The sequence below is a fragment of the Chaetodon trifascialis genome, chromosome 7, assembly GCF_039877785.1.
Source record: "Chaetodon trifascialis isolate fChaTrf1 chromosome 7, fChaTrf1.hap1, whole genome shotgun sequence".
Taxonomy (NCBI): domain Eukaryota; kingdom Metazoa; phylum Chordata; class Actinopteri; order Chaetodontiformes; family Chaetodontidae; genus Chaetodon; species Chaetodon trifascialis.
The window spans coordinates 7,519,696-7,544,878 of NC_092062.1; the positions used below are offsets into that span (position 1 = coordinate 7,519,696).

The following is a 25,183-nucleotide window of genomic DNA, read 5'->3' on the forward strand; positions in this document are numbered from 1 at the left end:
CTCTTCCTCATCCCTCCATGTTTTCTCGACCATCTCATCCCATCTATAACCAGCTAGTCTGAAGCTTGTTTTAATGGTGATGACCCTGGTTCTTGTGAGAATGGTTTCCAGCTGGCAACAAGAGGAATGAGACTTGAAAAGTGTCTCACTGTTTCAAACATACAGTCACAGTTTGGGATGGTTCCAGTAACGTCAGATGGTATGCAGCCACTTCTTTTACACTAAAGCTGCTCACCCCATTGATGACGACCCCACTGGAATGTAAACTGAAGAGAACAGAGCTCATCGCAGTTGACTCAAATTACCTTTTCTTTAACGTCTCTTGGCTTCGAACACATCCATCAGCTCAACTAAAAATTAGCTGCTAATGGGTTTTTAATGAAACTGTAACAAATGCAGAAAGCCATTACACCATGATTAAAGACAGGGGTTTCATTTTCTCCTCAAACGGAGGTAGACTAGAGAAGGCTGCTGCCAGCCAGAGCTGGGAGGACAGAATTTCACACACTCTCCCTCACACTGAAAATGTTTAGAAATGGGCAAACATTCTTAATATTACTATTATACTCTGCAATTTGTACACAGATAGATAGATAGATAGATAGATAACACATTAAACCACAAACTTACACGAAAGACAAATACTTGCATACAACACCACACACACATGCATGTGCACAGTCTCACACACAGCCTGAAGACCCATACTCTAAAAACACAGCAGAGCCATGCAGCTGGAATCCATGGCAGATTGGAGGGATTAGAGCCCGAAATGAACCCAGATGAATATCACATCGTGTGACATTCTGAATAATTATCTCAATGAAAACAGCTCATTACAAAAATGTGGTCTCTCTCTCTCTTTCCCCCTCGCTTCAAGTAATTAAATCCACTACTGGGAAAGAAAATCCCCATTTACAATGCATGTGCTGCATTAATGAAATATTACAGTCCTGAAATGTACGCAATGTGCTGTAGTATTTCAACTGAACTGAGCTTTGTCTTTCTGAGGGAATAGTGTGGGAGTCAGTGTAAAATTAGCGTAACAGAAGGAAAAAGCCACTTCGATGATTTTGGAATGAAAAGAGCGTTTCTTGAAAAAATGAAAATATTCAACTAAAACGACATTTGAATCATTTTAAGCACAATTGTAAAATATAATAGCTGATGTCAAATGTACGGTTACCATGATTCTAATACATGAAAGTACAAAATTCTGTTTTCCTTTGTGAAACCACATGCCGCAACCACTCAGCACATACTGCGTATTAACAGTCAGATAAACAAAATATCCATGACGCCATATGAACGAGAGACAGTCCATAAAAATATCAGCCCTGGTTTACTTGAAACTCTCATTTTCTTTATGGTCAAATTAATTATCTGTAATTAGCCTTTTTAAAACCTTCATACCTATATAATTATCACAACCACAACAGAGAATAAACAGACTTGTGGGATTTCTTTTCATTTCAAAGGGGGGGGGGGGGGGGGGATACCAGGTCTGTAATGCCCGAAATGTCACTAAGAACATTTCATCCCTGCAAAATCAACAGTTTGCAATGAAAGCACTTGGCTAATCTTCCAAGCATATGCCTTCTTTCTTTCAGGAGCCCCAAAATATAACAAGTTCATTAAAGACGGGGGAGCAGAGAAAGGGAAAGATTCCAACATATCTGCCAAAAGGAGAATGCACAATTACAAAACTATTTCACTCTAAAGTGGGAAGAATCACAACGACAGCAGCGGTGATGTCATACTGGAGGTCTCTGCCAAGAGTGCCTCCGCTGTACCCAAGTCAAACGGGCTATGTCTACTATCTGCCGCCAACATGCCCAGAATAATAACAAAGACAAACAGGGATCCAAATTACGGACCAGACCCACAGGGAGCAACAGGAGGACTTCTGGCTTCAGTATTTCACTTGGACTTCTTGTTCAGCCGTTGTCCTTGTATTAGCTTCATCTGACAGGATACAGTTGGCTGAGGCTCTAGTACAGATCTTTTACTGAGGGACAGCAAAAGACCTGCACACTTGATATAAAGCAAAGAGCCACACGCCAAGCTTTCGGCTTAGTGCCCTTGTCGAACCTTCTCAATGCTGCACAGATGTTTTAACAACGCTCTGTCCCACAGCGTCTCAGTAACACTGACCAATCAGTGCCATTATTATCCTAAATGTGACCTGTTTAAGTGCATTTTAGCTATGGACCTATTACATTCCGTAGTGTTGGTTTAAACCCCAAGACATTTTCTTTAGTCTTATAAGCAAACCTCCACTATAACCAGCAGAAACCAATCTTGTGTTTACGGTACAGTAGCTGTTGCTGCTCCAGTTAAAGCGTGCATAATTCTCCATTAATCTAGCAAATCTCAAAGCCAGTGTATTCATGCATGAAATCGGTTTCTTTGCTACAAAATAGCCTTTTTGCTGATTAATTCGCCACAAAAGTAAGCAGGTCAGCAGCAAGACATTACAAAGTAGAGGGAGCGCTGAGGTCAGCGCTCTTTCATCCACGCTAGCAATGTTTGTTTTCCACAATTGTTGTTCAAACAAAGGATTTTAAATCATAGTACCTCCAATCCCAAGACTTGATTAAAAGCCAAGAACAAGGAATTCAGACAGGCAAGTGACTAGTCCTGATGTAGGTGCCGTGATGGAATTTGGAACAAGGCTGAACTATCAAGATCATTGCCGTCTCCATTTTCCTTTCATTAGAGCCCATTCAAATTCTGCAGTGACCTCTCAGTGCTAACATACCATGTTCCAACTGCGGACCTGTACTTTTAGTGCTACTGCACCTGACACACGTAACTGTTGTCTCATGGGGGAAAAGGAGAAAAACAAAGGAAAGGGACAGAGAAATAGAACAAAAGAGAGAAAAGTGTGTGAAAAACAGTGGGAGAAACAACAGTTAGAGGAAAAAAATGGCAAGACAGAAAAGAAGAAAAATTGGAGTGAAACAACAGGAAAGCAGGGTGAAAAAAAATCAAAAGAGAAAGAGACACCGAGAGAGAATGGGAAAGAGGGAGAAATTGTTCCTGATTTAGATCTGAGAGGCTCTGGTCCTTCAGATGTCTCCATCAGCTAACCACAAGCCCAGGCTGAGCATGTGAGGCATGCTGCTTACGCTGGCACAGCTACCCCCTAATGCTAATAACTGCAATGTGTTAGCTACAATAAAACACACACACACACACACACACACACACACACACACACACACACACACACACACACACACACACACACACACACACACACACACACACACACACACACAGAGTCATGTGCAAAGACACACATCTTGGTCAACTACGACACACATGGGGGAATTCCCAAGCACAGAACTTTTGATCTAACCTGTTAATTCCCAATCAAAATTTGCCAATATTATCTATCATGTAGTTAATCTATTCCTTCATGATATGAAAAAAATTGAGCATCCTCTAGAGATCTACTTTTGGCGAGTTGCTGAAAACTAGTGGTCCTGACCTGATGTAAGTGCAAATGAGATTTGTCAAAAAGTGACCCATCACTGTTACGAGCTTTGCCCATAATTTCATATACAATATTAAGGACATTATACAAAACATAAGCACCCCTTTAACGAGGTAAGCACTGGCCTCCAAGAACAGCACCAGCAGGAGCTGAGGCTACTCGGACAGCTTAATTGCACATGTGAGGTGCAACTGGAAGGCATGAACTATAGAGGCCTAAGTGTTCTTGGAGAGTAACAACGTTCCGAAACCAGTGAAACAGAATAAATCAAACAGAGAGAAATGGGAGAGGATTTTTCCTCAGTGTTGAGAAATACCAAAGCCATGGTGAAGGAAGTTTGAGCATGCAAGCGGAATGCAGCAGGCCTTACGTTTGCATTGCTTTTATACACCAGGTTCCAAAGCAGCTAAGGTACTGTCAACATTCATCAACTCACTTGAGAGACGGAAAACTGTCAACCTTACTTTGGAGAAAAATGATTACAATTTCATCCTTATAACATCTTGGAGCCCTAACACAGTAAATGTCCAAGGTTCTTAGTTCTCCTCTTGTCTTCATCGGTGTAATGAAAGGAGACATGCTTCATTTCTTAACTTTCAATTTGCAAAACAAACCACTCAAACAAGTGGCCTGCCCCTGGCCAATAGCCAGACTGCAGTCCTGCTTTACAAGGTTTTTTTTTTTTTTTTACAAACCATAAAAATAAAACTAAGAAACTAAGAAGTAAAGTCAGAAAAGTTAAAAGTAAGATGTGAATAATTTAACTATGGCTTGAAAATTGAAAAAAGAGATTTGAACATTTGAGATTTGAAAGTCTGAAATATCTGCTTTTTACTCATGTCTGCAGTATAAAGCCTTTAATGTTACAATGCTGGCATGAGTTTCTGAACACAGCTTGCAAAGCTGTATTTGGCTGGAACAAGTAGCAGAGGATTAACCCTTTGTTACAACGTTGAATCTTTAAAAGAGATGTGTTAAAGCTCTGCAAGTCACACTCAAAACAGAAAAAAAAGCCATAAAAAAGCAGCTCTTTTCTTCAATGCATGAAGGGAAGAACCACTTTCTTCTCTTTATGTGTTGCAAACATGAAGAGAAGAAAGCAGTTTAAAACATTTCAATTTCCAAATCAGATTTTTCACTTTTAAACCACAGCTTAAAAATTCTAGCCTTAGTTTCAACTTTTCAAATTTGAACGTGAATATGACTTTACCTCATATTGACATCTCTGTGGTGCTCTATCTCAACCAACTAGCATCCCGATATCTCAATCAACCAATACGTTCTGTTCTCGACTGAAAATCCTAACATATATATTTCTATATTCATTTCAAGCGTCAAAAAGGTTTAATAAAAGATAAGACGCTAATACAACTCAATTATAGCACGGGAATTCTTATCATGTTGGTCACTTTAAACAAGCAATGTGGTCAATGTCAAGCCAGGGCGATACACTCCTTCAAGATCTGCATGTTTATTATCTTTGCAGCTAACCATATGCCTTCTCCACACAATCTCCTTTTCTTCTCTCCCACACCATGGAGAGTGACATGTTGTGCAATTATTCGTATTACATTCTTCTTCTCTTACCCACACGTTACGGGCAGCCAAGCCGGCCAAGATAAAAGCAAACGACAAATTTCGGCACACTTCTGGGAAAGTGGAATTTAACTCATATACCAACACACAAAGCAGAGTGGAGGGTCACCTTCTGAAACACACTACAATCAGTTTTCCTCTGGTTTTACGAGTCATTGAGTGTTACATATAAAATGTATTTTAGATAGAATCTAGATGTACAAATAAAATGGAATTTTGATTTAAAAAAAAAAAAAAAAAAAAAAGGATTTCCGCTCTGCCAAATAACTTGCTACTGACTAGCTCTGCATGGGTGATTTTACTGGTTAAAATGTCCTGCCTTATATGGCGTCATCATTTCTATAATAAGAGTGGAATTATTCATAGGTCAAAGGGGTGAGGGTCTGCTAAATGGAGCACACACTCACCCTGAGACATAAAACACAGACCACCCACAGTTTGTGTAACATGGAGTCATACAAGCCTCCCCTCTCCACTGAGAAATTACACACAGAGGCACCCAGTTACTGTGTTACTCCTTTTTGTGACTTTCAGTCTCACCCAAAGAAAGAAAAATGTCCAGCTCTGGAAATGTAGTTAGACCACTTACATGAAGGGGAATACAGTGTGCAGCACCCAAAAAACAAAATGACATGAACTGAAATGCTGTTGTATCAAACTCACACACAAAGCAAACACAATGACCTTAAAAGCACAAAAAGAGGTAAACATCTTGTCTAATTTGATCACTTCTCATGGTGTACATTAAGTTTAGATCTAAGACTCATAAGACTCATCAAACAGTGTGCCTAAATGCAACACAATATCTTCCCAGAATTTCTGTTTGAAGACAGTGCTAATAAAGAGAACATTAACGTTAATTGCAAGGTAATCGTTTCCCAGACTGTGATATCACAGGAGCACCCAGCAAGTAATAAGCTCCACTGAGGGATTGTTGTAGTCCGGATGGCCTGAGAGCAGGGATTAAACTGTGGATCGGCAGCATCCTGCCCAGAGTGTATTGATCACCACTTGAATCACTGCATGCAGGAAGCCGCCGGGTTTAATTTTTCCCCAGACTGCTTTCCTGTGTCTGAGGAGCTGAGGTAACCTCATCCCACCAGGAATCCAAAACTCCATCAAACCTCAAAGGCAATGCAGTGTAACGCTGTGGGTTGTGTCGCGCTGGCTGACTCACATGCAACGGTGGTTGGGTGCGAGGCCTTCTGCTGGAATGACACACTTGTGCATTGCCTTCTGCAGATGCTTTGAATCAGTTTGGAATGCCAAACAGAGACCAGCGCAGTGGGTCACTCTATGCTGAGAACTTGTGTGAGAGGACAAACAAATACAGCATAGTGGGTAACACGACTGGTTCAAAGTCCTAGAATTATGTTTTGTGGGAAAATATGTATTTGGATTGTAGACACTGCATGACTACTTAACTTTTTTTTGAGTGTGAAACACAGTCTTTGTGACCAGCAAATTTCAGCATCATTACAACATCAAAGCCTTCCTCAGACTGAACAACCCTGTCAACAAGTGGTTTGGCTTGAGGTTACCAACATACAGTACACATGACAAAGTCAGTGGGCACCCTCATCTCTGGTCACGGTCTTCTCCCTACTGTCATCAGATCCAGTCTTACCTGAAATATGTCTTACAGTTGAGCTTGTTACATTTATGTGTATCCCACCCTGTGTGTAAATACAGGAGACAATTGTGAGATGGCCCATTTGTACATGGGCCATGGAGCAAACTATGGATGTGTTCTTTTGGAATAAGTTTACATGAAGGCAATACATGACAAAAAGGACATAACCACAACCAAGCACATTCATCGTTGTCTCATCAGAACACTTGCCCTAGCTTCCAACCTGCCGAGGGACTCCACAGCGTGCCAACATTACTCCATCTTTTCACTAGTTTTTTTTTTTTCATACAGTCAGAGATGGCTTTTGTTACTGCTACGGGGTGCTGGATTCAAGGAAAACAGATTCTCCATGTCTTCGCCCTCCGTCTCCTCAGTTCTGAAGACAAGGCCCCGCTGAGCTGATGATCAGACGGATTTATGGTGCAATCTCTGTAAGCCATTTGCTCCCTGCAACCCGGAGAATCAAAGGCAAGATTTCCGAATGGCATTGGGACAAAGATTATCCAGTTTGTGCTATCTGATTGCAAACTTCCACAGGCTGTTTTCTTTTATTTGTTTAACTTTTTCCTTTGTGTTTTCTGACTTGTGAAAGATGAGCTGCACAGGCTCAAACTGGGTCTCATTCTGTTAGAGACTATATACTACAGAGGCAGACAGTGGAAGTACATGTGATTGTATATTTTTACTAGATGATACAATACCATTTGTGAAAAATAAAGCCCTCATTTTTTTTATTGTCTCTTTAGACCATGTTCACAATTTCAACAAGAATTACATATCTCAATTTAAACCAGAAGCAAATGCATAACTACAACAGACCACTACAGCAGGCTACACACAGAAGCTGATAACAGTCCATACATCCCAGGTTTCCTATTTAGTGGCTTGTGGATTTAACCCCTGGGTGGAAAAACCACATGTTAAAGCAGTAGCATCCAGAGGATTCCATGACAAGGAACCAACTGTGCATCTGAGGTCACAATGTCTCAAGCTGTGTTTAGCTGATCATTTGTTATTAATTACATCTATAGATTTCTGTTTAATTTCTGAGCAATCCTTTGTCAAGTAGGTCGTAGATTTAGCAACGGAGTAACAACTGAGGGTTTTTAAGAAGTCTTCAAAAAGGGGTTCCCTAATTCACATGTATTACCCATTATTTAGGAGCAATGAGGTTTGGTGGTGTAAAGCCCTAAAAATAGTTTGGAAGGAATCTAACAGAAGAAAGGGCCTAGTTGGACCATATGCCAAACCAACAAGTCTCAGAGGCACCTCCCCAAATCATCTTGAGGCAATGCATCAATCAGAACCTCCACATCAGTGGCAAATGCACTCAGCGGCCATAAAACTCCCAGATCAAGCAGCAAGCTGAGCCAAAACCAGAAAGGCTCTCCTCGGTAAACCCAAGCCCTTATCTTTGTCTCATAAAAAATAAAGAGTGCCTGAGAGTGTTATGATCCACTGCAACTGCTGTCCAGCCAGTTCCTCTCTGTCTTTGCTGATCACACCTCATCTTCAACATCTGGAGCAGTTTACCAAGATGTCAAGAAGAAGAAGAAAAAAAAAAGTGCCCATAATTTTGCAACATTACATGGATGTGAGCTGTTAGGTCTTTCATTAAGGCCTGAGTTTAATCTTGCCAATTTCTGTTACTGCTACAACTAGCTATGAATACAAGAACAAAACTCCTGAAAACAGCTGCATGATAAATTCTATCTCCTACCAAAGGGTTTATCCATCTCCTCATTAAAGGGGGAAGCTGGAAGGCAGTAATGCCTTAAACCAAACACTCAGCATCACATCAGAGACCAGCTCCAATCCACCACATGTGAGCTGAAAACCTTAACATGACAACATCAAACTAATGAAGAAAATTAAATATACCAAATATAGAAAAACTGTCCTGGATGGGAGAAGTTTGGTGTGAAGCTGGAAAAAACTGAACATTGCTGCTAACTTCTTGTATGAGATTTCCAAGGGGCAAATAAGACACAAGCTGGAGACCTTACGAGTTCCATTAATAACTCCAGTTTCCACAGGAGCTCTGTATATAGACTGACAGATTTTAAAACCATTGCTTTATCCAATGCAGCTCCTGACATTTTCGTACTGCGTTATAATCTAGAAGGGGCTCAGATCAAACAGTTCATTCATATCAAATAACTCAACAGGGGCCACACTGAGTGTGTCTTTACACAAGAAGAAAGAAGTTAAAGTTGACTACTACAAAACCCTTTCATCCCCATGACCAATCTCCTGTTACATAGATTGAGCTCACAGGCATAGACCAGGGCTTAGTCTAATTTCACATGGAGATGTCCACGCTAATGATTCAAGTCAGACATGAACTGGACCGATTTACATTTTTGGACTTAAACTGAATAGAGAAACATAAAGAAAGCATGTACAATAAATCTGAAACTAATGTGTATTAAAGAAAGCATGTACATATGTCTAATATTAAAATAACACAATAACACAAGTAGCCTTAAAGCAATCAAGGATTTCTAAGCTTGCTTCAGATCACCATGTGACTCTAGGACACAATAAGACACATATAAAAGCAAATGTATTTTGTTTATAAATGGCCCCCGGTTTCTAATATTAATGTCAAAAACAAGTTGACAACATTTTTTTCTATTACCGCACTTTCTGCACTACAAGTCCTCATTATAGCCTATTTTAAGCAATTACACTGTCAGCAGGAGCTGTAATCTCCAACTGCTGCTAAACGCCCAAATTTCCACATTTGGTGGAAACTATAATTGTGAGCTGCTCTTGGTGCTTTGCAGATGGGCCCTATTGAGCAATCTGAATATCCCTAATATTACCCAGTTCCTCTGGAGGGGAAACACGAACATTAAAAAGGTCCAAATAATTCTGGTCAAATTACACAACCCTTAATGAACTTCAAAAGACGTGCGGATGTTTTTACAGGCCAGCGCTCAGGCTTTAACAGTAATTATGAAAACAAACCATATTAATGATATCATTTATCATTTCCACACTTTGGCCGCATGAGGCCCACCACAAAGTTCCTGTCTCTGTTGGACAAAAGAAACACTAGTAATCTACTAAACTTAAAATGTAAGATTTTCCATACACATCAATTTTTTTCAGATCATTTAAAATTCCTGTGGGCCATCACCCAAATTACCTGAGGGCTTCAGGGAGAACTGTCATGGCCCACATTTTGCATGTACCTATGCCAAACTCCCTGCATCCCAGCTAGACTCTGATTAAAGCTGGGCCAGGGCATGACATGTATATGAACAGGATATCTAAGCTCCAGAGAAATATAATCTTGTTTCTGTGGGCTGACTAAACTGACTAAACCACCAGAGAGATGACATGGCAAATATAGCTGTTTTTTAATGTCCAAGCAATGTTGAAAGTATAATAAAGGTGAAATGAAGGTAATATAAATGACCAGATCACACAAATCTACAGCATTTAAGTAAACTGGTTGCATTTTCTGGGCTATGGACACAGTAGTCAGCCTCTTTCTTCCCGCTAACATAGGAGTGAAGTGTAGCGGCTCAATTAAATTCCACATGCTAGAAGGACTTCTGCTGTAAGTTTGGCTTTGGTCCAAATTATGTCTCTTGGGTGTACATACCACTGAATAATTTGTCCAAACGTCATTTGCAATTCCCCCAAAATCTTGACTAGAAGACTTTTAGAAACCATCTGTTACACATAGTTGTTTTGAAACTACATGCATTACACCACTACAGGTACTAGGACATGGCCTTAAGCTGTGTATGAAGCATAAAAACAAGTTTAAAGTTCCATCAAACTAGAAACCTGATCGCAAAAGCAGTAGCCACCTGCATAGCATGATATTTACCATTAGTTCTGGGCAGCTCAAGCTCACGTGTTACAAATCTTTTTGCCGCAGTCTATGTAATTAGCTGTAATTGACTTCCCTTGAAATGTGTTTCTTCTGGGACATCTGGCCTTGAAACTTCAGCCTTCCCATAAAAGGGCCGAGCTACACTTTCAATTTTGCAAACTGCATGGGTGGCAAAGGTAGGACGAGGCTTAGAAAAATGCCTTTCATATACCACACTTGAAAACACATACAATCAAACTAAATACAATACACTAACATAAATATTTCTCTTGGTATAACTGCTCTCAGATTTATGTCCATGATGATCCATAAAAGGTTTAAAATGACATTATGTACCAATAATTTACAAGGACAAAGTCTCACTCTTGTTGCTTAAAGGTGATTCTACATTCTGTACTATTCACCAAAATGCATTTGTGTCCTTAGAGCGTTACAAACATGATAAATGCATTTCCTCCTCATAAAACACTTGCAAGTCTGATTTGTCTGGAAACTGCATTGCTCTGCACTTGTATGGTCTGCATCATCCATGTATATAGCCTTGCAGTCTTATACCACTTCCCTGCCTTTGCTGAAGCGTTGCTGTATGAGGCACAAAATCAGAAAATAAAATTGCTCAATAGTGCATCTACAGATCAAAAACTAAGTCTATGAATGAAATTCCACCTCTTGTTAATGAGAAGCACTGTTCACTGCTTCGGGACCAAATGAAACAGAGACCAATGACACTGCAAGGACAGAGATGTCCAAGTAGTTTGTAGCACTGGTCAAAGTCAGAGCTCCCTGAATGTCAGGGCTTGACAGTGCACACAGTTTGCTTACATCTGTGAGTGAAAATTAAACTGTGCAAATGTGAAAAAAAAAAACAAAATGTAGGCACACCGGTTTGAATGCCCAGTTCCAAATCATTTAAAGGCCAGGATAGTTTTAAGGTGGGTTATCGGTACTTGAAACAAGGGAGTGAGATCAGTGATTTTCTTGTGTCTTGGTGTAATTTATTATCACACATGCAGCCTCTTCTATCTCTTTCTCTCCTTTACTCTCTGTGTCGGTGCATGAGTGCAGGGCTTCGCTCCTCCAAACACACTCGGCAGACAGCTGAGCTGAGAGGCTGCGGTGGAGAGACTGAAGCCAGGAGTTGACAACAACTATGCTCGTTACTGTATGCGCAATAAAACCTTCATGACTAAAAAGCTAAAAAGAGCAATTGACCAAAAAGCATAAACTTGCAGAAAAACTATGCTTTCACCTATTACCCTGTCTATTGACTCCTATCCACCACCAGTATGTTTTACCCACAGTACGCGCCTCAGGCTAATTATGAGCAATATCAACCTGTTTGGTCTAATTAGCCATGCATCTTAAAATCTAGAACATTCTTATTGACTTTCTGGCCGAGGTGGCCGCCCTGTACCTGCCCAGCACTGAATCCATGTTTCCACTGCACGACACAGCTTGGCTCAACTCTACTTGCTCGCACAACAAAGAGCAACCAGAGCGGCCTCGTTGTCTGCGCTCTGACGAAGGATTTACGAAACTCTGCTGTTTTCAATGTGTCAAAATTTTCAAAAAAATCTGTTACAGTGTTTCAGTATTTACAAAACCATAGGGTCTTCTGCTTCCATAGTCCACTGGTTTTCATGTTATAATTGTGCACACACGCACTCACACTCCTTGGGAACACGTACTGTTAAGCTCTGAATATTTCTGGTCAGTGGTCAATGAAGCTGTCCTTTTTTAAGGAATAAATGTGCTGAGTGAGAGTACTGCGCTTTCCTGAAGGATAATCATACTGGCAAAGTAGAGCCAACGTTTTTTAAATGACTGCAAGATGTGGACAACAATAGCTAATATATGTTCTATGCTGGAATCCATCTGTTTAAAAATAAAGTTAGATGGATCTCTTGATAGATTGATAAAGCATTCGCAAATAGTTAACTGATAGTGTGGATGACAACACACTTTCATCCCCACTGAAATGTGCTTCTCGTTGCAGGCTGCCATTACAGCACTTGCCAATGTTCTTTTTTTCCCCACAAGCTTTTGAAAATGCACATTACAATCCAAATCGCTGTTTTAAATGGAACAAATCCATAAGCTCCCCTCAATGAGGCAGTGATTAATTGGTTTCTGTGCTTGCTTTCTTATTTCTTTCAATGCATTTCTCAACAGAGAAATTAAGCATGGAAGACAAGAGAGACAGGAGCAACTGCTATTTACTGTAGCTGTGTCAAAATGGCAAGCTTTAAGCCACGCCTGAAGCGCCATGAAGTACCTTACCACACAGTCTGACATATCCAGAATTACCTCCACACTTTGTTTTAGAACTGTGCTAGTGCCAGAGATGAGTCTACACAAAGACGAGGATGCAGCAACGGTGTCCTTGCAAAACAGGGTTGGATGGATGTGTTTTGGTGGAACAGGTCAGGAAGTGAGCTCTAGCACTAACATGGCTGAGTCTCCACAACAGAAAAGGTAAGAGCTGCAAACTTGTCTACATTTGTGCCATTAGCAACCAAGTTAGGGTTAGGGTAACTTGTCATTTTCAGCATGTAGTTTACTAGCTCGGAGGTTCGGAGACTTTGAAAACTGTAACACACAGATAGATGGGGAGGAGGATGTTGACTAAAACAGTAAACCAATGGCAGGTTGATATATACACCCAATGTCCTATGAGTCAGACGAACAAAATGAGAATGGTATGGTTGAGCTCTGTTATTAGTAAATGTGGCTGTAGTAAAATAGTCCAAAACAAACTCCCAAATTATATAACGAATACTTGATGCTTATATGTTGTTTTTGTTTTTTTGTTTTAAAAAAAAAAACATCTGGTATTTAAACATGAAAAATATTTTATTATTTGCAAGTAACTGATGCAAATACAAGACCAGCTAACTGTATTATATTTACAACCCCACTTCCAAACAAGTTGGTATGCTGTGCAAAACATTAATAAAGGCAGAATGCAATTATGCAAATAAGCTGAGTTTGCTGACAACGGTTTCAGGAAGAGTTCCCAAGCCCATGTATTTATATCCTTTATACATTCACTTGTTAACAAAGTGGTGAACCTCATCCTCGCTTGTGAATGTCTGAGACTTTCCAGGATGCCCCTTGCATACCGAATCATGATACTCTCACCTGTTACCAATCAACCTGTTTACCTGTGGAATGTTCCAAACAGGTGTTTTTGGAGCATTCCACTGCTTTCTCAGTCTTTTGAGGCTCCTGTCGTAATTTGTTTGAAACATGTTGCTGCATTAAATTCAGATAAGCAGATATTTATAAAATTCAGTGAAGCTGAGTTTCAATTGAGCATATATCAAAAAGGATTAGCAAATGATCAATTCTGTTTTATCAATATTTACATAACATCGCAACTCTTTTGGAATCGGTGTTGTAAAACATTTAACATGTTACGATCCAGCATAAGCTGAAAATGAAATGATTCATTGTAGTTTCTCTTCATGTGATTTTACACTAAATCAAGATTACAGTGTAAAGCTTGTTATCTTTATTTTCTGTGTTTAAAAGAAAGGCCATTACAAAACTTCTTGAAAACAGAGAGGAAAAATGAAGGAGGAAGTTTAACTTTGTCATGAGGACAAATGTCACATAAATTAACAAGAAGATCTGGCCAGCCCTGTTTTGGCCCAGTAGTAGAATTGGAGATGACATGTTTCTCATACCAGTGAATAACTAACCTGGGCTCCATCCTTCAGCTTGAGGATGCACTCCATAGTGTTGATGGTGATGACTACAGGCTCCGAGCCCAGCTTGGTCCAGGGTACGTGGATGCGCAGCTCATGGATATGACCACTCATGAATGTGAAGGGCAGCTTCAACTCCTATAAATAAGCAAAGACATATGAAAACAAAAGATAGCTACAAAGCTATAGGAACAATAATCTGTACTATAGTATTACATCTGTGTTGCAGACAACATTGTAAGGGCGTGTGGCAATATGACTGCTGAGGCTTCAAGAACATTTAGAACCTTCATCCATCCGTTTTCCAAACGGCTATTTGAAACTAATATCCAAAGACGAGAGGAGAGTAACAGCAACAGTTACAGATTACATACACTGGTCACGCTTTTAACATAATCAGTCAGATTTTCTCAGAAGCAGACGAATCACTGTTCTGCATCTTGAACTACTCTATGTGAGAATGAGTCCCATGAAACCAAACTGCCTACACACAGGCTTCACATGCCTTCCACTAAAGTCTAAGCCAAAAAAATAATAATCAAACATATTTCACAGGAAGTGTTGTCATGGATCTATAGTATGTCTGCTCAATAACACCCACAATGTTTCACTAAAAATTCTCTTTATATTAAGAAGATTATCTCTAATTGTACATTTTAAAAGAGGAACTGTCCACACAAAATGCAATAAAACAAAAGGAGGATAATTCCCAAGGTTTTGACATGACGTTACACATCAAAATCCTGACACAGTTCCCACTGTCAGTTGGCTTAAAGCTGCTTCCAATAAGAACTTTCATCACAATCTCTGTTGGGTTAGGTAGTGTTTTGGTTTGCTCTTCAGAAGCAGTCAGAACCCACTCAAGAGAAAAAATATGGCAGACTAATCTAATCCAGACATTACAAGTGTAAAAAAGAACAGTGTGTCAAAATAACACTGCAGAGCAAAATATCAGAGTAAATCTATCAAACTCCTCCAAAATGACAGATACTGTAAAGATAGAAGTATCTGAGTCTGGCTGAACAGCATTGCTGCATGTTTTTTCTGATTCTCATTCTGGCTATATACACTGTAGCTGAGACGTACAGACGACAGAATAGAAAAATATAGTAATGGGCAAATGCTTACTTTGCAAACTTTTATTTTTATTTTATGTCATAATGAAGACTAAAATTATGACTTCATTGTAAAGACACAATGCAATGTTAGCACTGTCATGTTTACATGCTGACAGTAACAGCTTACTTCTGTTCAGAACAAAATGCTAAAATGAAAAACTTTAAAATGCTAATTTTAGATGCCAGCCATTAATGTCTTAACTGTATCTCGCCTGTGAATGGATGAGCAATGCTTATGAGCAAAAGCAATACATGAAAGTGCAATAAACTACAAAAATCACTCCAAAAATAATGGAGGTACCACAACTTTAATCCTTTGTGCTAAGAATGAATAAGTAAAGTGTAAAAATATGATTTTTATCAATATATATGCAGGAAAGAGATATTTATACGCCTTCAATACTCAATAACATTAAAGCACCAGTGGTATTCAAAGAGTTTGTGTGGCTCGAGCAATATGACCCATTAAGTGTGTATGGATACAAAAAGAAAGATTTCTTTTGGTCGCTGGGCCAACACTACCATAATCAACCAGTTAAAGAAAGCAGAGGACACAAAAATAAAGTACCTGTTCCAGCACATCCAGTTTCAGGTCCAACTTGCTGAGCACCACATCTCCTCCCCAGAGAGACAGCTGCAGGTCAGATGGCTTCAGATTCTTAATATACTTGTTCACATAGCTCATCAGGAGCGGTGTGACATAGGACTCCAACATCTTGTCCCTGTCCTGAATGCACATCAATGATTAAAGAAGACAATGTGATGTTATTCAGTGTTTAATTGTACATGAGTATTTGTATTAAATCTCCTTACATTATATCCCAATATTATTTTTCAAAAAAACAATACACATTTTTCAAGGCATATATTTTTATGTCATGGCACAAGAGACAGGTGAACTAAATAAGATGAATGATGACTGCATTCGTTTTAGGTGTGCCTGCTCCAAGGCAGCCGTACTCTGCACGCTGCCGCACTGGTATGGCTTATCGGAATACTTAAATGGAATGGAGCCATAATTAATAACATTACATACACCTGTGCTTTTCCTGCTATGACAACTCAAAATATTGGTTTGCAAAGGGGCAATTGTCATAATTATTATAGGCTCATATTGTATCTACAGTGCACAAAATGTATAGTTACAGCATTCATTTTATATTAACCTCAAGCTGATTGCGGCATTGTGTTCTAATGTTACAATTTAATAGGAAGTTCACATTGTTGCGGTTCTATCACTAAGTCAGAGGAAATGCTCCTTTATTTGCACTGTGTAAACATAACATCCCGAACAGTGATGCATGCAAATGTTTTATGTTGGAACAACTGGATCTCAGTGCTGCGATCGCTGAATATTGGTTGAGAGGCTCAGGCACTGGCTGGGTGCTTCTGGATGAGCCTTGGAGTCTTCTCTCAAGCAGATGACTTTCAAGTAAGTAAGCTTCGAAATGTCACAAAACTGTTTGTCCTGCAAAACTGCCTCAACTCTATAAAAAATTGCATGGCAGATAATTTTATACAGCTAAATGCTAACCAAACAGAAGTTTTTATTTCTGCCTCAGCCACCTTTCTCCTGAAGGTGATAGAAAGTCTTGGTTTACTTTCCTCCTCTGTGACATCTACCTTCTGTGAACCAGGTGTTTCTATGAACCAGGCTCTGAGTGATGACCAGCATGGTTCAGTTCTGTTGCTACCAGCTTAAGTGCAATGCTAAACGGTGTATCCCTTGCTGAGACAGGCGATATGTCATTGTTCATTCACGAGTGTATTTCATAGTGTCTTGACCGCGGCAAATCCCTCTTCACCTGCCTTAGAAAAACTTCTCTCAAATGTTTATGAAAGGGCCAAAATCCTGCTGCAAAATCCTCCAAAAGGTCTCATGTAACAATAATTGATGTAATTTTACACTGGCTTTCCATCAAATTCGAGATCTAGATGAAGATTGTTGTGATCATGAGTAAAGACTTGCATGGTCAGGCACCTGCCTTATTCGTTTTTTTCTGTGAAGTACTTTGTGACGTCTGCTCTTGAGATACTGCTTAAGTAAACTTACTTACTCATGCTATCACGGAATGGTCACAAATAATACGTGCAAAAATTAACCAAATACTAGCTGAGTCTCCAATCTAAGCAGATATTTGTAGCTACATTTGGTCATGTTGAGCTTATTGCTACTCGACAGAGGCTGAAAGACAATTCTGTTCGCGTGTGCTGAAGGTTTAACTAACTGTTACAAACATTTCTGTGTTCAGCTTTCTAGTGGCTTAACTGAAATTCACAGGAGTGCCTGAATTAGCCTGCTTGTTACTGTCTCCTCGTTGCTTATGCATGCAACTAAAAGAGAAACGCCAGCAGTACTAAGCGACTATATTTCCACATACATGGTAATGTAACTGATACAACTTAGTATCTTAAATGAAACAGTGTCGTCCTACGTAGTAGGAAATTTCACTTAAGGCTATTGCGGAGTAGTTAGCCAGAGAGGCTAACTATGCTCTCCTGTCATTCTAGCTATTACACACCACAGAAGTAGAGCAAAGAAGCTAAGCTAACTGCTATGAAGAAGTCGCCCTGACTTCGTTTCGGCTGGCTAAAACATGTGACCGCAGGTAAACATGGATAAACCCCTCCTTACTTGACTCTCGCGTATATCCTGTAGCTATTTCTTCAATTCGGCGTATAATATAACATGTTCATCCCGTTAACTAACGCTAGCCATATCTCTCAACTGTTTCAGCTACAACGTCATCAGTAAACATCAACGCGGCTTCCGTATGCCTGGTGTTGCCTTTTGGTCCTGTAGGAAATTTGCCCTGCCATGTTCAGTGCACATATGCAACCCAAAAGAGTGGCCATAGAGACGAACGATATTTCCTTGTGATACATAACTGCTAAAATTTGAAATTCAGAGGACCGACTTCGGGGATCACTTGAAAGTAATACACGATAACATTAGGCGTGTACTCTCTGACGCACACTGTCTCTTCCCAATTCGGATATTGCAGCACCAGGTGCAACAGTGCCAGATGGTTAAAAAGAGGACAGGACAGGACATAGCTGGTGCTTGAAAGTCAATTCATCAATAGGCCTATTTCTAATCATAATGTGCTTGTAGCCACACCACCGACCTCTCAGTGTGATGGAGGATTTACTAGGTGCACGAGAATGCATCTTCGCACGTTTTTTCACTCGCACGCCCCTAACCCTTATATGGCTGCAGAAGTTCACCTTTGCTGAGCGAGGGGAGAATAAACTCCACAGTGGGCAGCTCCTGAACACTGTCAGTGGCTGGACAGCTTTTTCGTGAAATTATTCAAATATTTTAGAACAATGGGTCATGTCCTATAGTCCCATCTCAAATCCGGTGTTATTTCAAGGACAGAGATTTTCTTCAGATACTGAGACGGAGAGCGATGGAAAAGTCAATCAAAGTAAATAATGAGGGTTATGGTGGAAGGATTTTTGCATTTCGGTCACACGGGTGACTTGTCTGGTTTCTAAACATTTCCTTGGTAGGGCTGATCTGCTCTTAAATATCAAATGACATGTCATAATATTAATATATGCAACTGGAGGCTCGCTGAAATGTACAGATGGACTGTCACTGGAATAATACATAAATACAGCCTACTGTAAATTAGATAGGATGGACAATGAATTCTGAAGTAAAGACAATAAAAACTAAATTACTTTTAATCTTAGCCCTCTTTTAGTTTTTTCAGGACCATGGGTAACCTGTGTGATAAACCCTGGTTTATCAGACACAGAGAACATCGGGGTAAAAAATAAGGTGGGGCGCCATCTATTCTTCTCAATCAAACTTGGACACACCAGTAATTTCTGCGGCCTGTGGTTTCTTTGGCTGTGTCAGATATGTCTCCCCTCACACGTTTGTTTCTGCAGTTGTCAGCTGCTGCCACTGAGTCGTTTCAGCCAGACAATATTGACATGACTAATTAGAGCACCCAAACAAGTCATAACCTGCAAAGACAAATACATCCAAATGACCGCACACCTCGGAAAACTATAGACTCTATATTATTGTTATTCTATTATTATCGTGTGTGTGTGTGTGTGTGTGTGTGTGTGTGTGTGTGTGTGTGTGTGTGTGTGTGTGTGTGTGTGTGTGTGTGTGTGTGTGTGTGTGAAATAATAAAAAAAAAAGCTGGATGTCTCTCGCAGGCCGCGGTGGGTCATATGGAGATCATATCAGAGCAGTGGAGCTCAGCGGCCTGCAGTCTGCGCCGCCTCTCCCCTGTCTGTCAGCTGGAGAGAGCCTCCTGAGTCCACAGTCCACACAGGCCGGTCACCGATGAAGTTCACCATGTGACTGTCCACTCTCTGCCAGCACTGAGAGCGCTCACCATGACTGTCACTGTTCTGTGGTCAGTCCAGGCCGAGATGTGCTCTGGAGTAACGCAGAAAGTAGCCTGCTTGATATCATGCTATCTTAGTTTTGCGCCCGCAGACATAACTGAGATTATTTCATTTAATTCAGACTATACCCTATATAGTGTGGTCATTGGTCCAATCTGGCACTGAGGGGGTACAATATACTTTGTATAAGAGCCAGTGATGAGTTAAAAATGAATTTGTTCTATTGTTCTATTTAGATAATGTTCTTCATGTGAACAGAGGAACATTTGTGGGGGAGGGTTTCCCCTCCAGGACAATATTGCAAATCAAATCTTGCGGATCAATTGCCGGTTTCCCATCGGCTCAACAAATTAACATAAAAACTAATTCAGGAAAAGCTGAAACACCTGCAGGCCTGCTTGTTTAGAGATGCACCAGGACTCCAAATTTGCTGAAAAGTAAAATACTTTTTGTTGCCTTTAGCATTACAACATGAAGACAAATTCAAACCTCAGAATTTTTTAGTTTATTTAAGTTGATTAGAATTTGTATAACTTTAATTGAATCACTTCATCACAAGACAAAGCAGAGTAACTCTGAAACAATTAACTCAAAAGGCCTCGTTATTTTTATTGGCATTAGCTTTTATTATTATTATTATTATTATTATTATTATTATTATTATTATTATTATTATTATTATTATCTCTACATCATCTTTTCAAATTTGCATCATTTGTAGATTTTGGGGATTAAGCATTGTTTTTTGTTTACTTTTTGTTTATTATTAAGAAGCTCAATTGTTTGTTTGTTTGTTTGTTTTTTGTCAATATGACCTTGCCGGACAAGTTGTTCGCTGTTGTCTTTCCATTTAGAAAATAATTAGGAAAAGCCTGCAGTGCGTAATAAACTGGGCCTCGGTTAATGGCCTTTCAGCAGCAATGAGCGCCGTTTTAAATCTTTCTGTTGTTATTGTAGCCACTCGTTCCAGACCCTATTTTCGAGCCCATTAAATATAAATGCTGTTTTTTTTCCAAGCAATTAATTACACCGTCAGGTGAAAATCAGGTTTTTTAACGAGTCCTCAGCGGCCTGGTGTAATCATGAACAACAGGCCTGAGGGCCAAGTAACACAGAAAGACAGGGAGATGAAGAGGAAGTCAGAGGAAGACAGCCCTGCTTTGTCTCCACCGAATAATAAAAAAAATGTTTATAGATCAGCTCATCCTGTCTCAGGTCGTAGCCCCGCCGGTTAATATTCAAGCGCAGTTTGATCCATTCATTTGATCCATTCAGCGGCCGATCAAAGGTTAGTTGGATGAAATCCAAATCTTTGAATTTGTGAATGCATCTACAGAAATCTGTCTAAACCTGGGGGTTTAAGCACAACGTCCAAAGCGCTCACTCTCTCAGCTGCTTCTTATAATATACTGCAGAATAATCAGACTGTGTATATATATCATTTCAAATGATACCTCAAATGAACTGAAACTGAAATTGAGTTGTACCTCTCCTCAGGTGAGTAGCACTCATGTTAGAAATTCTGATTTTGCTCAATAAAAACTGCTTGTAAGCCTGAATTATAACAAAACAGGGTCTTTAAAAAAAATTAAAGCAGTTTCGTTTTGTGGTTTTGTTCGTTGTGCAAGTGATGAATTAATGACGCTTGATCATTTCCCAAAAAATGACCTGCAGACGCTATCGGCCACGTCTCCTCTCGTTGGGTCAAATCGTTTTCTTTCTGTCTCCTCCACTTTGCAGGTCATTTATGATATGAAAGGTGATGCAGATAGAGGCGTATGATATGGCAGCTAATGCGGCTAATACAATAGTAATCAGCCTCTGTGGTCTGGAATGTAGAAGATAATAATGAGCTCAATAATTCTGAGACTTCCAAAAACACTAATAGGTGGATGAGAGACAATAATTATTATATGATTATTATTTTTAATTTTAAAAATCTGATTGTTTTCTGTACTCAGTTATTACTACGACAGGGTGGTTTTACATTTTAATGTCCGCAAGACCTGTCCTGAAAGACACTTCACGCTCCCTAAGTGCTAACTGATATCTGCTGGTCTGCTATAAAAGCCCAGCCAGTCGGCCTCACTAAGCTCTCACTGGCTGCTGGCTGTAAACATATAGACTATTAATTTGATGGCCATGGAGAATGGGTCCATCTTAATATTGCCTTTCGTCTTTGATGTTGTTTCTCGTGTTTCGAGGCAGAGGAATGATGAAATAAAGACAGAGCAAATGCAAATGTATAATGGAAATATTTATTTCTAAAATACACTTTAACATACTTTAAACTTATGACTGTTTTTTGACAACTTTATCATTTCAAGGTCAGGAAAGAAAATAAAAAAACAACATTATGTACATGGTCTTGATATTTACAGGTGGTGTGAACGCTGGACATGGCCATTGGCTCTGCTGCTGTCCCACTTGAGGTGCAACCAAATCCCACTCTAAAATGCGCCGCAGTAAACGTGTCCTGATTTGGAGATTGTCTTTGAGCAAAAAAAAAAGTCGCTGACTTGTCTTCCTGCGTTTTGTCCATTGTTATTTTGTTAGTCTGTCCAGGCTAGTAGTCCTGATGTGGGCTGTGCGTCAAACTGTGCCGTCGCAAGTCACAGTTGCGCCGAAACACCTTTCCGCAGCGGCCACAGCTGTAGGGCTTGATGTCTGTATGGGTGAGAAGGTGAGTTTTCAGGTTACTTCTTTGATTAAAGGTTCTTCCGCATGTGGGGCATTTGTGGGGAGACTCCTGTTTAGATTTAAAGCAAGCAAAGGATTATTCCCTTTAATTGTATAGAAGGTCTATCAAGTGTATCTTTCAATCATCTAAATAACTGTCAGTTCTAACTTACTGATTTACACATTATTTCTATACAACCTATATGTTTATGTCTCACTTACATTTTTGTTTTAATTTAATAACTGGGCAAACGCAGTCGTTTTGTGAGACTTACTAACATCCCCTTGCATGCAGTAGAACGTGCATAATAGGTGAAATGTGTTCTTAACGTGTCACATAGTTCAGTGAGGATAAAATCATGGTGACTGTTAATATTTTCAGCTTACCTGCATATGTAAGGTTTTATGGACGGCTAGAGTTCGAGACTGACAGAATCCCTTCCCACATTCTTGACATTTGAATGGTTTTTCCTTGGAGTGGATGTATCTGTAAAACAGAAATAACACTTAATCAAATATCTGCTCATGCATGGATTTGCTTGTAGCTGTTACAAACCCCAGAGTCAGAGGGCGAAAAAGCTCTACTGTGCAAGTTATGAGCGTCCAACTTTATGCGTAAAAGTGCTTTAGCGCCCTCATGGAGAAAACTCTGGGAACAGACCTTTCTCTGTGTTATAGCAAAATTCCAAATATTGTTTCTAATTGCAAGTGCAGAAGATATAATTTAGAGGAATACATATATCTGTGTTTTAAATCACATGCAAAGTTACTGAGAATTCCAGACCCCCCTCCGAACCAGTGAGTAATTATCAGAGTATCTGTTAAAAAGCTGTCTTACCTGTGGTCTCTGAGATGGTCTTGTCTTCTGAAAGCCTTGTGGCAAATATCACAGGTATAGGGCCGCTCGTCTGTGTGGGTTCTCTCGTGGATGAGGAGGTTGTAGGACTTGGTGAAATGCCTGCCGCAGAACTTGCAAATAAATTCCTTTTTAGTCTTGGATGGGAGCCTGCCCCGGGTGGGTTTTCTGTCCGGGGACAGCTTGCTCAGCTCGGAGATGGTTCCCCCTAGTCCCGATGCCAACTTCGCCAGATCCGCAGTTTTCGGCGGATCCTCCTGAGTGGCAGCGAGGGCCAGGTTGGCGAAGTCAAACCTCGGCCTGTCCTTGTGCAGCGAGGGGACGCCGTGCGCAGCGCCGGCTTGTTTTGGATGGAAGAGTTGCGCTGCGGCTGTGAAGGGTAACGCTGGGAAGGGAATCCTGGGGTCCACCAGACCCTGGGCGGCTGCCATCTCTGTGATCGTCGACCTCAGTCCTTGGATGTGCGGGTAACCAAGAGTCCAGTGGTTCATGTGCATGGTTTGCACAGCGCTGAGGCCGTACAGCCCCTGCAGCTGGTCAGCGGGGAAAGTGTTGACGGCCTGCAGGAAGGAGTAGTTTGTGAGCTGGAGGGCCGGGTGCAGGGGGATCGGAGCGTGCAGGGCTTTGCTCCCCATCTCGGCTCAGACCTCTGCAGAAGACACGGTGATAACCCTGGGAAGAATGAAAAAAATATATATAGAAGGATGAGTGTTGTGCGTAAATGCAACCTTATAGCCGGCAATTACGTGGTAACAAATGCTTTAATTATCGATTAGTAAAAAAAAACAAAACACCTGTTTGAATAGACTGCGATTTTACTTGAAATGCACTGAGATTTTCATCCACATTTTTTATTCTAATCTAACATGACAGCATTCATCTCAGGAAAATTTTGTTGGTCCACAAAGGGAATTATATCCTTCCAGCACTCAAGAGTGGATCATTTCTGCTCAGATGAGGGCGCAAATTAATTACTCCAATTTCAACAGCTTGCACAAGGCGATGGAGCTGATTGGGTAAATAGCTCAAACATTTTGTCAAGATGCAGCAGTATTGTCCTATAATGATAATGATGAGTAAACCCCTGTTTGTCATAAGCAAAACCACAGAGAGAATAAAAACGTGTATTTTACGCATTAGCGAAAACAAAGTTTGTCCTTTCAAAACAGAGATGCTCCTCAAAGCATTTTCATAAACCAAATCAGTCATAGAAACTGTAATTAAATTAAGTGGGTGTAAAACGACTCATATGGCATCGATTAACACTGTAAATTACATATCCAGATCACTCTGAAAAAAGCACTAAATTTCAGACGAGGTAATTAAAGAAGACACGCTGTTGTTTTTGACGGTTGTAGTTGGTGTTTGACAATGCAAAACAAGTGCTCTGTGTGCACATTTGCACAAGTCTGAAATTTTGCAGACAGAGATCAAATGTGTCATTAAGAGCCCGGCCATGAGTCAAACACACAAATGCTGGCTGTTATCCACATGAAAGTTACTTTATGCTGGAAATGCATGTGCTTTTGATTTTTCTGCTTGCGGACAGTAGCCAGATAATTTTACAGGCCTAATATTGTGCTTTTATGTCTATTTATTTCAAGCTGCGTGTGTTTGTATCAGGAGGGTTTCCCCTCGGTAAGACAGCATGGTAGTAAAAAAAAAAAAAAAAAAAAAAAAAAAGCCCTGGGCATTTTAACCCAGTTTTTCCACAGAACACTGTTTGCGTTAATCAAAGGCAGCAGCAACCTATCTCCACTGTGCAGGACAAATAAGGTGAGCTGACAGTGCAAGAAATTAGGGGACCTGGTTCAATGTTAGCGGGGGTGACAAATTTTGTTTTCCCACACAGAGAAGTC

The 25,183-nt window shown here is 40.2% G+C and overlaps 2 protein-coding genes across 5 annotated transcripts in view; both read right to left on the reverse strand.

The window, feature by feature from the left end:
• Positions 1 to 18,170, reverse strand: part of LOC139333438 (intermembrane lipid transfer protein VPS13B-like) — a 319,141-nt gene extending 300,971 nt beyond the window's left edge. For 2 of the 3 annotated variants that reach the window (XM_070965844.1, XM_070965845.1), the window contains exons 1-2: positions 15,981 to 16,177; positions 14,289 to 14,432 (exon numbers count right to left, since the gene is read on the reverse strand). In XM_070965844.1, the coding sequence (XP_070821945.1) occupies positions 14,289 to 14,432; positions 15,981 to 16,151 (315 nt within the window). In that variant the 5' untranslated portion in view covers positions 16,152 to 16,177. Of the gene's footprint in view, positions 1 to 14,288; positions 14,433 to 15,980; positions 16,178 to 18,047 lie in introns of those variants that run through there. The other variant, XM_070965843.1, reaches the window with a different exon arrangement.
• A 3,957-nt stretch (positions 18,171 to 22,127) lies between these two features.
• Positions 22,128 to 23,959, reverse strand: osr2 (odd-skipped related transciption factor 2). Of its 2 annotated transcripts, none has more exons than XM_070966782.1 (3): positions 23,307 to 23,959; positions 22,856 to 22,955; positions 22,128 to 22,456 (listed from the first exon to the last, which is right to left on the reverse strand). In XM_070966782.1, the coding sequence occupies exons 1-3, from the start codon at positions 23,957 to 23,959 to the stop codon at positions 22,382 to 22,384; spliced, it is 828 nt and encodes a 275-aa protein (XP_070822883.1). In that variant the 3' UTR covers positions 22,128 to 22,381. The 2 variants fall into 2 exon arrangements, with proteins under 2 accessions (XP_070822883.1, XP_070822882.1); XM_070966781.1 differs by having other exon boundaries at positions 22,128 to 22,538.
• Between the last annotated feature and the right edge of the window lie 1,224 nt (positions 23,960 to 25,183).